Source organism: Lepus europaeus, chromosome 1 (genome assembly GCF_033115175.1).
Source record: "Lepus europaeus isolate LE1 chromosome 1, mLepTim1.pri, whole genome shotgun sequence".
Taxonomy (NCBI): Eukaryota; Metazoa; Chordata; class Mammalia; order Lagomorpha; family Leporidae; genus Lepus; species Lepus europaeus.
Window position 1 is genome coordinate 44,013,331 of NC_084827.1, and position 14,061 is coordinate 44,027,391.

General features: G+C 43.6%; 1 protein-coding gene across 1 annotated transcript in view; it reads right to left on the reverse strand.

Annotated features, from left to right (window-relative positions):
* Positions 1–14,061, reverse strand: part of RELN (reelin) — a 581,586-nt gene that overhangs the window by 188,856 nt on the left and 378,669 nt on the right. The window contains exon 12 of the mRNA XM_062213575.1: positions 5,501–5,652. Coding sequence (XP_062069559.1) covers positions 5,501–5,652 — 152 coding nt within the window. The remainder of the gene's footprint in view (positions 1–5,500; positions 5,653–14,061) is intronic.

Here is a 14,061-nt window from a genome sequence, read left to right on the forward strand (position 1 = left end):
GTCCACATTAGCAGGAAGCTGGGGTCAGGAACCAAGCTCAAAATCAGGCCCAGGCACTCTGATGTGGCAAATAGGTGTCCTAACCATCAGGCCAAATGCCTGCTCCCGATTTTTCAGTTTGACTGAGAGCTAGTGCTGCACATGATGGCTGGCAGTATCTAGCCCAGTGTTTCTTTTGGAGTATGAATAAGAGTAGTAATACTCACTTTTTTTTTTTTTTTACTGTTTACTATGTTCCATGTAAAATTAGATGCAAATGTGCTCTCTTTTCATCTCATAATAACATTTTCAGTTAAGTATTAACATATGTCCACTTTGTCAATAGTGAGGCTAAGGCCAAGAGAGGCTATTAATGTGCCCACGGTCTCATAATAAAGCATAAATTGCAAGTTATTCTCTTGGACATCAAGCCTTCTTTTTTATTTATTAGACAGGTAGAGTTACAGACAATGAGAGGGAGAGACAGAGAGGAAGGTCTCCCTTCCATTGGTTCACCCGCCCCCAAAATGGCCACCATGGCCGGTGTTGCACCGATCTGAAGCCAGGAGCCAGGTGCCTCGTCCTGGTCTCCCATGCGGGTGCAGGGGCCCAAACACTTGGGCCATCCTCCACTGCCTTCCCGGGCCACAGTAGAGAGCTGGACTGGAAGAGGAGCAACCAGGACTAGAACCCAGTGCCCATATGGGATGCCGGCACCACAGGCGGAGGATTAACCAAGTGAGCCAGCCTACATCAAGCCTTCAATAGGCAAGTCTTGGGCAGTGATATTTGGAAAGCATTGAAATCTGACATGTTACATATGTTACACATATATTATATGGCATAAAATATTAATAGAATTAAATAATATAATCTGAGAAGAGAGAAGCCAGATGCATAGATGACAGTGTATATTTAATTCCAATAGATGTTTATTGCTCAAGGTCAGCAACGTGTAGAGAAAATCTTATCATTTTGACATTTGTATCATATTTTTCAGCATTGCATTATACTCCTTCTACAGCTAGTAAAAGCCATATTGATGATGATCTGGGCAAGATCCTCATGAAGCTAAATTCCCTTACGGATCATGAGACTTTTAATTAATTAGTTAATTAATTATATTTATTTCAAAAGCAGAGTGAAAGCAAGCGAGGAAGAGAAACAGATAGATCTTTTGTCCACCAGTTCATTCCTCAAATGCCCATAACAGCCAGGGCTGGGCCATGCTGAGGCCAGGAGCCTGGAACGTAATCCGGGTCTCCCACACAGGTGGCAGGGACACAAGTACTTGAGTCATCACTTGCTACCTCCCACGAGCAGGAAGCCGGATCAGAGGTGGGGTGGGAATTAGAATCTCTAGGCACTCTGAAACAGGATGTGGGCGTCCCTCAGTGACAGCTTAACTTCTGCAACACACACCCGCCCTGAAAACACAACTTGGAAAGTGTTCAATGAACATTAACGATTTCCCAAAACAGAGCAAAGACTGAAAGGGCACAGGCAGTGTGGGCTTAGTGCACGCTTCCTAAAGACACAGGAACTCAACTATCATTTCTCTCTAATTTCTTAATTTGTCCCCTGTAGCTTCTCTGTGATTTCTTAAGAACAGTTCATGAACTGCATCCACCTCTTGGAGAGAACTGGGACACACGTAGGAGTCTCAGCTCAGGATGGCAGAAGAAAGCCCCGGATGAGTGAAGACTTTAAAATGATGACAGGCTTTATCTGAAACGTCCCTCTGGGGGCAACTGATCAGTTCTGTGAAGTTTCAGTAACAGCAGCTCCTGCAGGAAGATGTGGATTCTTCTTCAGATTCATAGCTTTTGATGTGTAGTGGGAAGGCATGACTCAAGGGGCATCCCCTACAGCAATTAAGGTACAGGAAGAGCTCAACAAAAACTAGATGGGTGATGAGCTTCAAAATATTTTAAATACTGTTTCATGCAGCTTTCAAGGTACTTATTTGTATCAGGGAAGATATTTTATTGAGGATTTAATATTGCGGAGTACCGGGCTAGAGGGGGAGATGTATCTTGATCTCAGGAAAATCTGTAATTTAGTGAGAAAAACAAAACTAACCGACAGCACTGCCTCCCTTTTTAGTGGTTTTATTGACCCACAATTAACCATATTCTGAACATTTCTGTATTTATCTTGGCTCTTTCAAGAGGGAGACACCACACTAACACAACTTATTATAACCCATTGTCATAACTGTTTTACATTATTATTGTTACTCTCTGAGCCTAATTTATAAAGTAAACTTTATCCTAAGTATCTGTATAGATAAACAAGTACATGAAGATACATCAGAAAGTCATAGAAAATGTCTATTATAAAACAACTCAATGCATGGGCTCCAAAACATTTTTTCACCAAAAAAACCTTCTGTTTTAATTCCATTTTCCATGAATTTTTTGGTGTAGCTTTGTCTACAGAGTTCAGTATACTGTTGGTTCCACTGGGGGGTCTTGGAACCAATTTCCCATGAGTTAAGAGGACTAATGTAGAAGACAAAGAATGACAATTAGCAGTAAACCATGTTGTACTGCCACAACAGCAGTAGAAATTCGGAGAAAAGAGATGTAAGTGTGAGCTCAAAGATTTGGGCGCATAACAGACACTCAGTAAACATTTGGGGGAGGAACAGTAAGCTAGTGATCGTTAGGTTATTTTTGTCTTCTCCAAGGCATTCTCGTTCCAAGGACAGAGTTGGATACTGGTCATCAACCAATCCATGTGGAATAAATGACTATACGGATGAAGGAAATAGCCACTGAATTGAACTTAGCTGAACAAGTTTTTCCAGAAATGGCAGTCACAGCAGAATGATTTAAGGACAGACCACACCATAGACAAGAGCAGGACAAGGAGGGAATATGATCTGGTCTAGATTAACAATCAACCCCTGATTTTCCCAATGTCCCATATTTAGTGGGTGGTTATTTATAAACACCTATCTCATCTTAAATCTCTTCCCATGTGGCTTTCTTCTCCATCAGCTGAAAAAGTTTTAAAGTTTCGTTCTGTAGGTCTATGACCTTTCCACACCTGGAAGAGGATTCTCATAATTCTCATGTCTTAGGCTTCCTTTTGCTCAGAGAACACAGAAACTCTAGCGGCTCTGGTTAACAGCTGCACTGGGGATTTTTAAATCGATTCAAGGCTGAATAGAATTTCTACTTCCGTGTGACGCTCCATGATCGTGCCAAATCTAATATATATATATTTTTTAATTAAACTTTTATTTAATGAATATAAATTTCCAAAGTATAGCTTGTGGGTTACAATGGCTTCCCCCCTCCCACAACTTCCCTCCCGCCCGCAACCCTCCCCCCTCCCGCTCCCCCTCCCCTTCCATTCGCCAAATCTAATATTAACATAGCCTACTCCACACTTGGTGCTTTGAATGGCACTTCTCTTCCTGTCACCAGGATTTGAACTCGTGTCTTCTCCAGTATTGTTCTCATAACCTGCACAGTGAGCTGGGTGCCCACTTTAGCTGCTTCCATCTCGTCAGTGACTCATCTCTGTCTCACCTGTACGTTACCACCATCACTGCGGGATCAGGCAGTTTCTCCTTACTGTAACTGAGACACACTGAGAGAAGCTACCTATGGAGGCAGAAGGCTTGTTTGGGCTGGAGCTTCTGGGAGGCTCCACAGGTGGCCCGTTAGTCTGTCATCTGATGAGGGTGGTGGAACCCCAAGTGCATGGTGAAGCCAGGAAGCGGGCACAAAGCAGCTGGGTCTCAGCCCGATCTGACAAGCAGCCCTCTCTGCAGAATGGCCTCTGAGAGCACACACTAACGGTTTACAGACCCCCTCCGGGCCCACCTCCTAGATGTCATCATCAAATCAAATCAAACCTCTATCATTAATCCATTAACATAAGATTCTAGAGACCAGACCTCGAATGTGAGGGGCTTTGGGGGACATCCAAACACTTATCCAAGCAGAAACAACTGCCTTGATTCTTCATTGCGTTTAACTATTTACTAGGCACTATTCTGAGTGTGTTGGCTGTGGTAACATATTTGACCAACAATTTAGGTTCCATTAATCATGTGATTTGTATTTTCCATATGTTTTAGCTCTAAATCTGGTAGCTATTCTTTTCTTTTTTTAAAATTGAATGGAGATGCTTTTATTTGGGAGAATATACTTTGCGTTCATTTCCAATTTTCTCCTCATGGTCAATTCTATTTGAATTCATTCATTAATAAACTTTGTTCCAGCAAGAATTAAAGGTGACTTAGTCTCTCATATAAAGGAACTTACATGATGATAACTTCATCTCATATAAGTGCACAGAATTTGGTTAATTTATCATGAAAAAACCAAGAGTCAAAATATATGATGCCAAAAGGGTGAGAAGGGGAAAAAACCTAGACATATTGAATGTTTACTATAAGTTTTTGCTTTGGCTTAAAGATTTTCCTGAATCACTTTCATTAAATGAAAGTTACCTTAAACTCTAATCATTTTGAAGGAAATGAGCTCTGGACCCTTAAATATATAGAAACCATCACAGAATCAAGGTGAAAAGATCCTTACATGTGAGACTGCATTATTTTATTTGATATCTATAACCTCTCTGTTATCAAACAGATGAGCATCACACAGAACACAGGGCTGAGCACATGACACACTGCAAGGCTTACCATGCAACTCCGTGTTGTGTGTGCAAGGTCAAGTGAGTGCTATGAGAGGCTTACGTAGTTGTGCTGAAGCCTGGAGCCAGGAGACCTGTGTGTCCTGCTGCACTGACACCTTTGCTAGCAAGTTCAAAGGTACCCAATGTTTGCTTCCTGTTTTACTCCCAGATGTTGCCTATGCAACTCACTCAACAAAGAAAGCCTGTGATACCCACTCACACTTCTGGGATGACATCAGTGGAAGAATATGTAGCTGCGGCTCTCGTTAACTAAAAGGACAAATTGGAGCCGTCACACATTTTGATTTTCTAATCCTCTATTGGGTATGTTTCCAACTGTATTAATTTGATCTACAATAGTTTGAAAAATAAATCTCACATTTTTTCTTTGTGTTTGCAAACAATACAGAAAGTAGACAGGATTATTAAAGTGATATCCACCTCCTTCTTTCTCAGTTTCCTCAACAAAGTAGTTAGGCAATGAGATGGCCAGGAAAACAAATGACTCATCCTGATGACTATTTTGGGGGAAGCTGGAGGTTGTGGACACAGGAGTTGCTTTGTTCTCAGCTCCTCTCCCATCGTCTTTCCAGCCAGGACCATCGAGGGAAAGGTGGCAGGCAACAAGGATTACGTCATTTTGTCCTTAGGCCTGCTCATGGCTGCCAAGACCAGCCCTCTCTACCTCACCACGGTTCCAGCAGGGCTGCCCTGAGCAGGCCTGAGCACCACAGGCTTTTGCTCTGTCGGTGGCGCTCACGTGGTATGAATTTTCATTTTGTACGGTCGACAACAAACAGTCTTACTTCTTTAGGTGTAGGCGTTCCCCAGGGTCAACAAAGTTTATTCAAAATGCACCTACCCATAACAAAGTAGAACCTTAGGTTCCCATAACCGGTGGTGTCCATGTATGGGGTGCATAACTTCCTCTCACCATCTTTCAGGAAGACTAGCGAGAGACCCGATTCTATTGTGCCACACTCCGTACCAATGACAGCTCCCAAGATGTCCCACCTTCAAAAAAGAAAGACAGAAAATCTTTAAGAGCAAATATTAAGACACAGCTGTATGAAGTATGAGGGATCTTCAAAAAGTTCACAGAGAAGGCATATTATGCAAAAAACTGTCCAACGATTTCAAGATCCTTGAGCACCAAAAATAAACTTGTTTTTAAATTCTATTTTTTAAAAGACTTATTTAATTATTTAAAGGCAGATAGAGAGAGAGAGAGAGAGAGAGATCTTCCATTCATTGGTTCATTCCCCAAATGGCCACAAAGGCCAGAGCTGGCCTGGTCCAAAGCCAGGAGCCTGGAGTTTTTTCAGATCTCCCAGGTGGATGCAAAGGCCCAAGAACTTGGGCCATCTTCTACTGCTTTCCCAGGCATGTTAGCAGGAGCTGGATCAGAAGTGGAGCAGCCAGGACTGGAACTGGTGTCCATATGGGATGCCAGTATTGCAGGCAGTGGCTTTGTTTGCAAAGCCACAATCCCAGCTCCTTAAATTCTATTTTTCTATTACCTTTACGAAGTGCCCTTATATAACGTTTTACTCTTAGGGCTGGCATGGTACAGTAGTCTAGCTGCTGTCTTGGATGCTGGCATCCCATAGGAGCATCAGTTTGAGTCCTGGTTGCTGCACGTTTGATCCAGCTCCCTGTGCCTGGGAGGGCAGTGGAGGATGGCCTGAGTGTTTGGGCTCCTCCACCCATGTGAAAGACACAGATGGAGCTACAGGGTCCTGGCTTTGGTCAGGCCCAGCCCTGGTTGTTGCAGCCATCTGGTGAGTGAAGCAGCAGGTGGCAGATACCTCTCCATACTTGATCTTAGCCAAAAGGCCGAGAAGCAACTGATATTTTTCTCTCTCCTCTCTCTCTCTTTCCCTCCCTCCCTCTCACTCTGCCGTTCAAATAAATAGATAAATCTGAAAAAGTTTGTACTTTTGATAAGAAACATTTTCTTAGTAATAAATAATCCTGAAATAAAGATATCATGCTACCAATTTTAGGTACCAAATAAACTGTAAGTACTCCTCATTCATAACTATGCTTTAACTGAAGGCCAAATTTAATCAATACCATGAATAGTGCATCTATGATATGATCAGAGCCAAGATCCATATTTAGGAAGTCTTTATTCTTGAAGTACTTAGCATTGGGAAATCCAATCTGAAATAAGCAAAGGGCGAACCATAAAAGCTAGTATAACAGAAAGGCTTGTGGGTGTTTTGCATATTAAAAATAGCCATAGAATGAAGAGCCATAGAGCTGGCAAAATCTAGCAAGTTTTCAAAAAGGAGAAGAGATTGAAACCAGATCTTGTCAAGTAGCTACCTGGAAATGCGTAAGGGGATAAAAATGGCTAGCTTGTATTGAGTGACAGCTGGAGCCTGCACTTCACACAGTAAACTCATTTCATGCTCACAGTAACCCCATGAGATGACCACGGTTTAGACCCCCATTTCAGATGCAGGAGTTGAGATGCAGAGGTTTGAACAGCCAGGGTTGAGGACGGCACTCACATCCAAGCAGTGTGACCCAGAGCTGCACTCTTCCCACTGGGGTATACTGTCCTTGGGGTGGAGCAGATCACCTGAGAACAGTCTTAGAAATGAGAATCATCCTGACACCACTGACAGTGCAGACATCAACAGCCGTCAGTGGGGCATGCGTGCTGACAAACAGCAGGGCATATATTTGAAGAGAGGAGTGGAGACTCTGTGGTGGACCCTCGGAGTGACATTTCTAAAATGCAAATATAACTGTGTCTCCTGTGCTTGGGGACTATCAGTGGCTCTTCATTGCCAACTGGTCAAAGTCCAAATTCGTTTATATAGACTGCAAGGCTCTTGTTGGCCCGCCCAAGAATACGTTTCTGGCCCTGCCTTTCCGGTTCCTCCATGGCTCTCCTTGTGTTGTACTGTTGCACCACTTGGGCCATGTAGTACCAACTCAATGTTACCCAAGCTTTCACCGTGAGGCCTCCATACTGCCTGGGTTTGAACATTCCCCTCCCCACCAGAGTCCATGTGCTGGGAACTTGATTCCCAATGTGCAGTCAGGAGGTTGGCCATTTAAGAGTCCATGAGGGATCTGAGGACATGAATGGATGAATGAAAGCATCGTGGGAATGGGTTCTCTATAAAAAGGATGAGTTTGCTCCCTACCCCTCTCTCTGCCCTTCTGCCATGAGATGGTGTGGCAAGAGAGATGCCTTGTCGGATGCCAGTGCCTTCATTTTACACTTGGGACCTCTGGAATTGTGAGCCAATAAATTGCTGTCCATTTAAAATGACCCAGTGTGGTATTCTCTTACTATGGCATAAAACAGACGAAGGTGGTACCTGTACTCACTGTTGACAAACTCAAGAGCCCTCTTCAAGATGTCATACATATCAGATGTTCTTGTGAAAAGTTTTCCCCAAACTGCCAGCTGTCCTAGCACCCCCACTCCCACCTCAGCCTAGGATTCTTCCTTTGTAACTCCAAGTTTCACAGTACACTGCCCTTACTTCTTTATTGTTTTTTTCTTTTTTAAGATTCATTTATTTCCTTGAGAGGCATAGTTACAGACAGAGAGAGGGAGAGACAGAGAAAGAGAGGTCTTCCATCCACTGGTTCATTCCCCAAGTGACCTCAGTGGCTGCAGCTTGGCTGATCCAAAGCCAGAAGCATCTTCTGGGTCTCCCACATGGGCATAGGGGACCAAACACTTGAGCCATCTTCTGCTGCTTTTCCTGGCCCTCAGCAGGGAGCTGGATTTTGGAAGTGGAGCAGCTGGGATTTGAACTGGTGCCCACATGGGACGCCAGCACCACAGGTGGATGCTTAATCTACTATGCCACAGCACCGGCCCCATATGTTTACTTTTTTCTTTCTTCCTGATGTGCAACTCCTAAGACAGGACCTGCGTCTTATTTCCTTGTAGACGCTATCCTAGTGCCCGGGGTCCAGCAGCTGCTCAGCAATGCTTGTTGAGTGGTGGATGCATTAAAGGACGCCAGATGCAGAGGGTAAGAAATCCGGCCCAGTGCTCTGTCTGCTTTCCATCCTCACATTCCTTTGCTTTCTGTAGCTTCATCCTGGTCACTGTGGCTGCCTGGCTCTGACTTGGGACCAACTTAAGGTTGTTGGGTTACACTCTTCCCCACTTGCATCATCACTAAACCATCTGCCCATCTAGACTCAAGCCTGGAAGGGCCACCTGGGTTTTTGCTCCTCCATCAGCCTAAGCTCTGGGCACACTATTGAAATGTCCACTTCTGGGCTTCCTCTTTTTATTCACTTTAGGCTATACATTTATCTGTCTCTGTGTCAAAAGCCAATTGCTTTAATTACTGTATCTATACAATAGCTCTTTAAAAATTTTTTTTTTTGACAGGTAGAGTGGACAGTGAGAGAAAGAGACAGAGAGAAAGGTCTTGCTTTGCCGTTAGTTCACCCTCCAATGGCCGCCGTGGCCGGCGCGCTGCGGCCAGCGCACTGCGATGATCCGAAGGCAGGAGCCAGGTGCTTATTCTGGTCTCCCATGGGGTGAGGGCCCAAGCACTTGGGCCATCCTCCACTGCACTCCTGGGCCATAGCAGAGAGCTGGCCTGGAAGAGGGGCAACCGGAACAGAATCCGGTGCCCTGACCGGGACTAGAACCCGGTGTGCCAGCGTCACAAGGCGGAGAATTAGCCTGTTGAGCCAGGGCGCCGGCTTACAATAGCTCTTGACAGCTGAGCCTCCCCCACCCCACCATGCCTTTCACTTCTTCACAAACGTCTTCTCTATGTTTATCTTTGATTACCCTTCCTTATCAATAGGACCATCACCTTGTTGATGTCTGTGAAAAACCCTGCTTGGACCCTGATGAGAACCCACTGTCTCCGCTGTTACTGATATGTTAGCCATTTAATTGTTGCTCCTTTGTAAATACTCTCTCTCTCTGGCTGCATTTTATTTTGTATTTTTTGGCATTGGTATTCTGAAAGTTTATTTCAGTGTATGTAGGCATTGGCTTATTTTACTGATCATTTGGGGACTTGGTGTATCTTATCAATTGGAGGTTCACATCTTTAATCAGATCTAGAAAAATGTAAGTCATCATTTTTTCGAATATTAACTCTCCCTACTTCTTTCCCATTCTTTCTGAAAATTCTACTGGTCCCAGTTGAAGTCTCATATTATTTTTTCATGTCCTCTTACGATCTCATTATGTTTCTTTCTAAATTATATTCTGTATTGTTTTCTCATATCAGTATACTAATCCTGAGTTCAGTTTACCAATCCTCTATTTAGATATCTGTAATTTATAAAAAGTTATAGAGTGATATTTAAATTTCCATGAGTGTATTTTTCATGTTAAGATACTCTCTTTGGCATTTTTAACATCTACTTGTTCTAAGTACACGTGTCTCTCATAATGATTTAGATTCTTTTCATTAATGTATTTTAAATTTAAAGCTTATTTATTTATATTTATTTCAAAGGCAGAGAGAAGTCTCTCATCAGCCAGTTCACTCTCCAAATGCCTGCAATAGCTGGGGCTGGGCCAGGCAAAACCAGGAGCCAGGAACTCATTCTGGGTCTCTCACCTGGGTGGCAGGAGCTCAGTTACTTGAGCCCTGACCTCTGTCTCTCAGGGAGTACATTAGGAAGAAGCTGGACTAGGGAGCAGAGCCTGGGCCAGATCCCAGGCACTGTGATATGGGATGCTTGAGTCCTAAGTGTCATCTTAACTGCCAGGTCAAGTGTCTGTCCCATAAACTCCTTTTTAAGATTTATTTTATTTATTATTTGAAAGGCAGAGTTACAGAGACAGAGAGGGGGAGATAGAGAGAGACAGATCTTCCATCTGCTGGTTCATCCCCCAAACGGCCACAATGGCCAGGGTTAGGTCAGGCTGAAGCCAGAAGCTTCTTCCGGGCCTCCCATGGGGGTGCAGGGACCCAAGCACTTGGGCCATTATCTCCTGCTTTCCCAGGCGCATTAGCAGGGAGCTGGTTGAGAAGTGGAGCAGCTGGGACTGGAACTGGCACACATATGGGATGCTGGTGTTGTAGGTGGTAACTTAACCTTTTCAATCGTTTAAGTAGAATTGTTTTACGCATCTCTAAAATGTTCCTCTCTTATCTCAACTCCAGGGTGCACTTATTCTCCTGTTTGTTATATCTGCTGTCTTTCTTGGTGGATCATAATTCTCTGGTAGATTCTAATTCTTGCTGTGGAATCATCTTCAATGGATTTATTTCCAGCGTGACTTCTATGCACTTTGTGTAGCAGAACTATTTTCTAACGAGGGTTTGTACATCTGTGTCTGTGAGCACCTTGGGGTTTCCTGGGTTCTGAATTAATTTTTACATTAATTTTCCAGTTGAGAATGTTCTCACTCCCCAGGTGGAGCAAAGGTGAGTTTTACATTTATCGAGAGCTCCCATTCTCCTGGAGGTCATTGTCCCTCCTTGAATCAATGAGAGGAGTTGTTGTCCTCATGCTTTCTTACAAGGGAAAGCTTTTCAGAGTCCCAGATTTATAGAAGAATAGTAATTCCAGCTGCCACCTTCCAACACCCAACATCCTGTGTAGGCACTTTGCACATTAATTTTTAGACTTAGATTACATCTGAGTTGTAGTTTTGTTTAGGGCTGGCACCATGGCTCACTTGGTTAATCCTCTGCCTGTGGTGCCGGCATCCCATAGGGGCGCCGGGTTCTAGTCCCAGTTGTTCCTCTCCCAGTCCAGCTCTCTGCTGTGGCCCAGGAGGGCAATGGAGGATGGCCCAAGTGCTTGGGCTCCTGCACCCACATGGGAGACCAGGAAGAAGCACCTGGCTCCTGGCTTTGGATTGGCGCAGCGCCAGCCGTAGCGGCCATTTGGGGGGTGAACCAACGGGAGGAAGAACTCTCTCTCTGTCGCTCTCTCTCACTGTCTATAACTCTACCCGTCAAATGAATTAAAAAAATAATAAAGTTTTGTTCACAGTACTTAATCATGTACGCTTCCCTTTGCTTCTGGCACTGGCTCCTTTCTTCCCCTATCCTAAGGCTTTGTAATGGAGAAAATGCTCTTATCTACTCAATAGCTCTGTGGATTTGCGGAGGGGAAGGGACTGCAGGAGCTCAGATGGCCTTGTCACAGGTTCCAAACTTCAGCCAGCTGGAACTGTGAGCGCAGTGACAGGGAACTAAAAGAGATAAACAAATCAGTTCTTCACATAATGATGTCATCAGGGGTGTTAACTAAGCAATTAGAGGACCATGTCATCTTTCAGATCAGTGAGCGCCTGTCTTTGAGAAGGATTCAGTTGGTAAGAATGTTAACCGGGGTGGGTGTCTGGTGTAGCAGGTAAGATGCCACGTGGGACGCCCACATCCCTTATGACAGTGCCTTGAGTTCAAGCTCTGTTTCTGATTCCACCTTCTTACTAATGCACACCTTATGAGGTGATGGCTCAAGTACTTGGTCCCTGGCACCCTTGTGGAGACTTGGATGGAGATTTGGGGTTCCTGGCTTTAGTCTGGACGCACTCTGGCTCTTGCATGCATTTGAGGAATGAACCAGTAGATTAAAGATTTCTCTCTTTCTTTCTTTTTTTTTAGATTTATATATTTATCTGAGAGGCAGAAAGAGAGGGAGAGACAGAGGGAAGGGTCTTCCAACAACTGGTTCACTCCTCAAATAGCAGCAATGGCTGGAGCTGGGCCATTCTGATGCCAGGAGCCAGCAGCTTCCTCTTGGTCTCACATGTGGGTGCAGGGGCCCAAGCACTTGAGCCATCCTACACTGCTTTCCCAGGCTATGGAAGAGAGCTGGATTGGAGGAGGAGGACTTGAACATCCACATGGGATGCTGGCGTGGCAGGTGGAGGCTTAGCCCATTGTGCCACATTAACACCAGCCCCCCCTCTTTTTAAAATTTATTTCTTTTCTTCTCTCTCTTTCTTACTCTGGCTCTCACTCTCACTCTTATTCTTGCTCTGTAAATCAAATAAGTAGAATAAATACACGAAATTTTAAATGTTAATTTTCAAACATAGGCTGATTAGTTGTCTTTACACATCCAAATCACATACTTTGTATCCTTGGTGACTTTATTATTCGGAAAGTAACTTCATAAATATAAAGCAAATAATTATTAGCTGCTAAATACTAATACTTCATTCCCTTCCAGAAAAATAAATAATGGTCATTAGCCACATTTCCCCCACCCGAACGTAATGAGACCTTGAAAAGCTTCTCTGTGTAATGTTACTGGTATTTAAGCCACAGGTTCAGTTCTCAATAGATGGATACTACTTCCATTAAATCTCATTAAACACCAAACTTTGCTGGAAATCAACATGTGTAAATGCAATCAGAGCTATTTTATTTTTGTTAAAATGCTGTACCATTCACATGCTACATTTATGTCTCCCACAAAGTTCATCAACTATAGTTGACTAACTGTTTTCAAGGCAAAGACTATTCAGGGAAAAAATTTTTAGGAACACCGAACCAACAGTATACAACTATACTATCATATATTTGGCAACAGATACTGGAGGTAACATGTGAATTACTAAAAATGTGTAACAGGGAGTGGACATTTAGCCCATAGGTTCAGATGCCTCTTCCTACATTTCAGTGCCTGGGTTCAATTCCCAGCTCTGGCTGGTAACTCCTGCTTCGTGCTAATGGAGACCTTGGGAGGCAGTGGTGATGGCTCAAGTACTTGGGATCCCACCATTCCTGCAGAGACCTTGATTGTGTTTCTAGCTTTCCACTTTGGCCCCAGCTCAGCCATGGCCATTGCAAGCATTTGAGGATGGAACCTTTGTCCGTCTCTGTCTCTCTTGCTCTCTGTGACTCTCTAATTAAAAAATAATTTAAAAGAGTATTAGATATAATTTTGTAATTTTTCCAGTTTATGAGACGTTAAATACTTTGCATATTTACTACATATTTAAAAATTTTATTTTAATAACTATTATTTCTTGGTATTCATTTCCGGTCTTGTCCTAGTGGGCCTTTGTCATTCCAACAACTAACTTGCCCAAGTATAGAGGGAACTGGGACACAAAGAAGTAAGTGGCTTGCTTACGGCCATCTGCTTCTTTGCCTCTAAAATTGCGATCTCCTGTTTGTTAGCTCAGGGAGCATGAGGACCAACTTTTCGAAACAGCTCTTAATAGTAATGGATCACTTGTCAATTCAGCGGGAGCCTCTTTTGATGCGCACATGAAAATTTCACACTGGCTCGTTGGTCTTTTACTTGCTCCATTTATCCCAATTAAACCACTCAGCCTACTTACCCACAAAGCAAGTTAAGGTTATAAATGATGCAGATGATGAGTTCTCTTAGACATCTATCTGCCTCAGAGGATTTTTAAAGTGAAAAATGACATCGAAAAAGACTGAATTGCCACCGGACTACAAGAACCTTCTATCAAATGAGAAGTGAGGG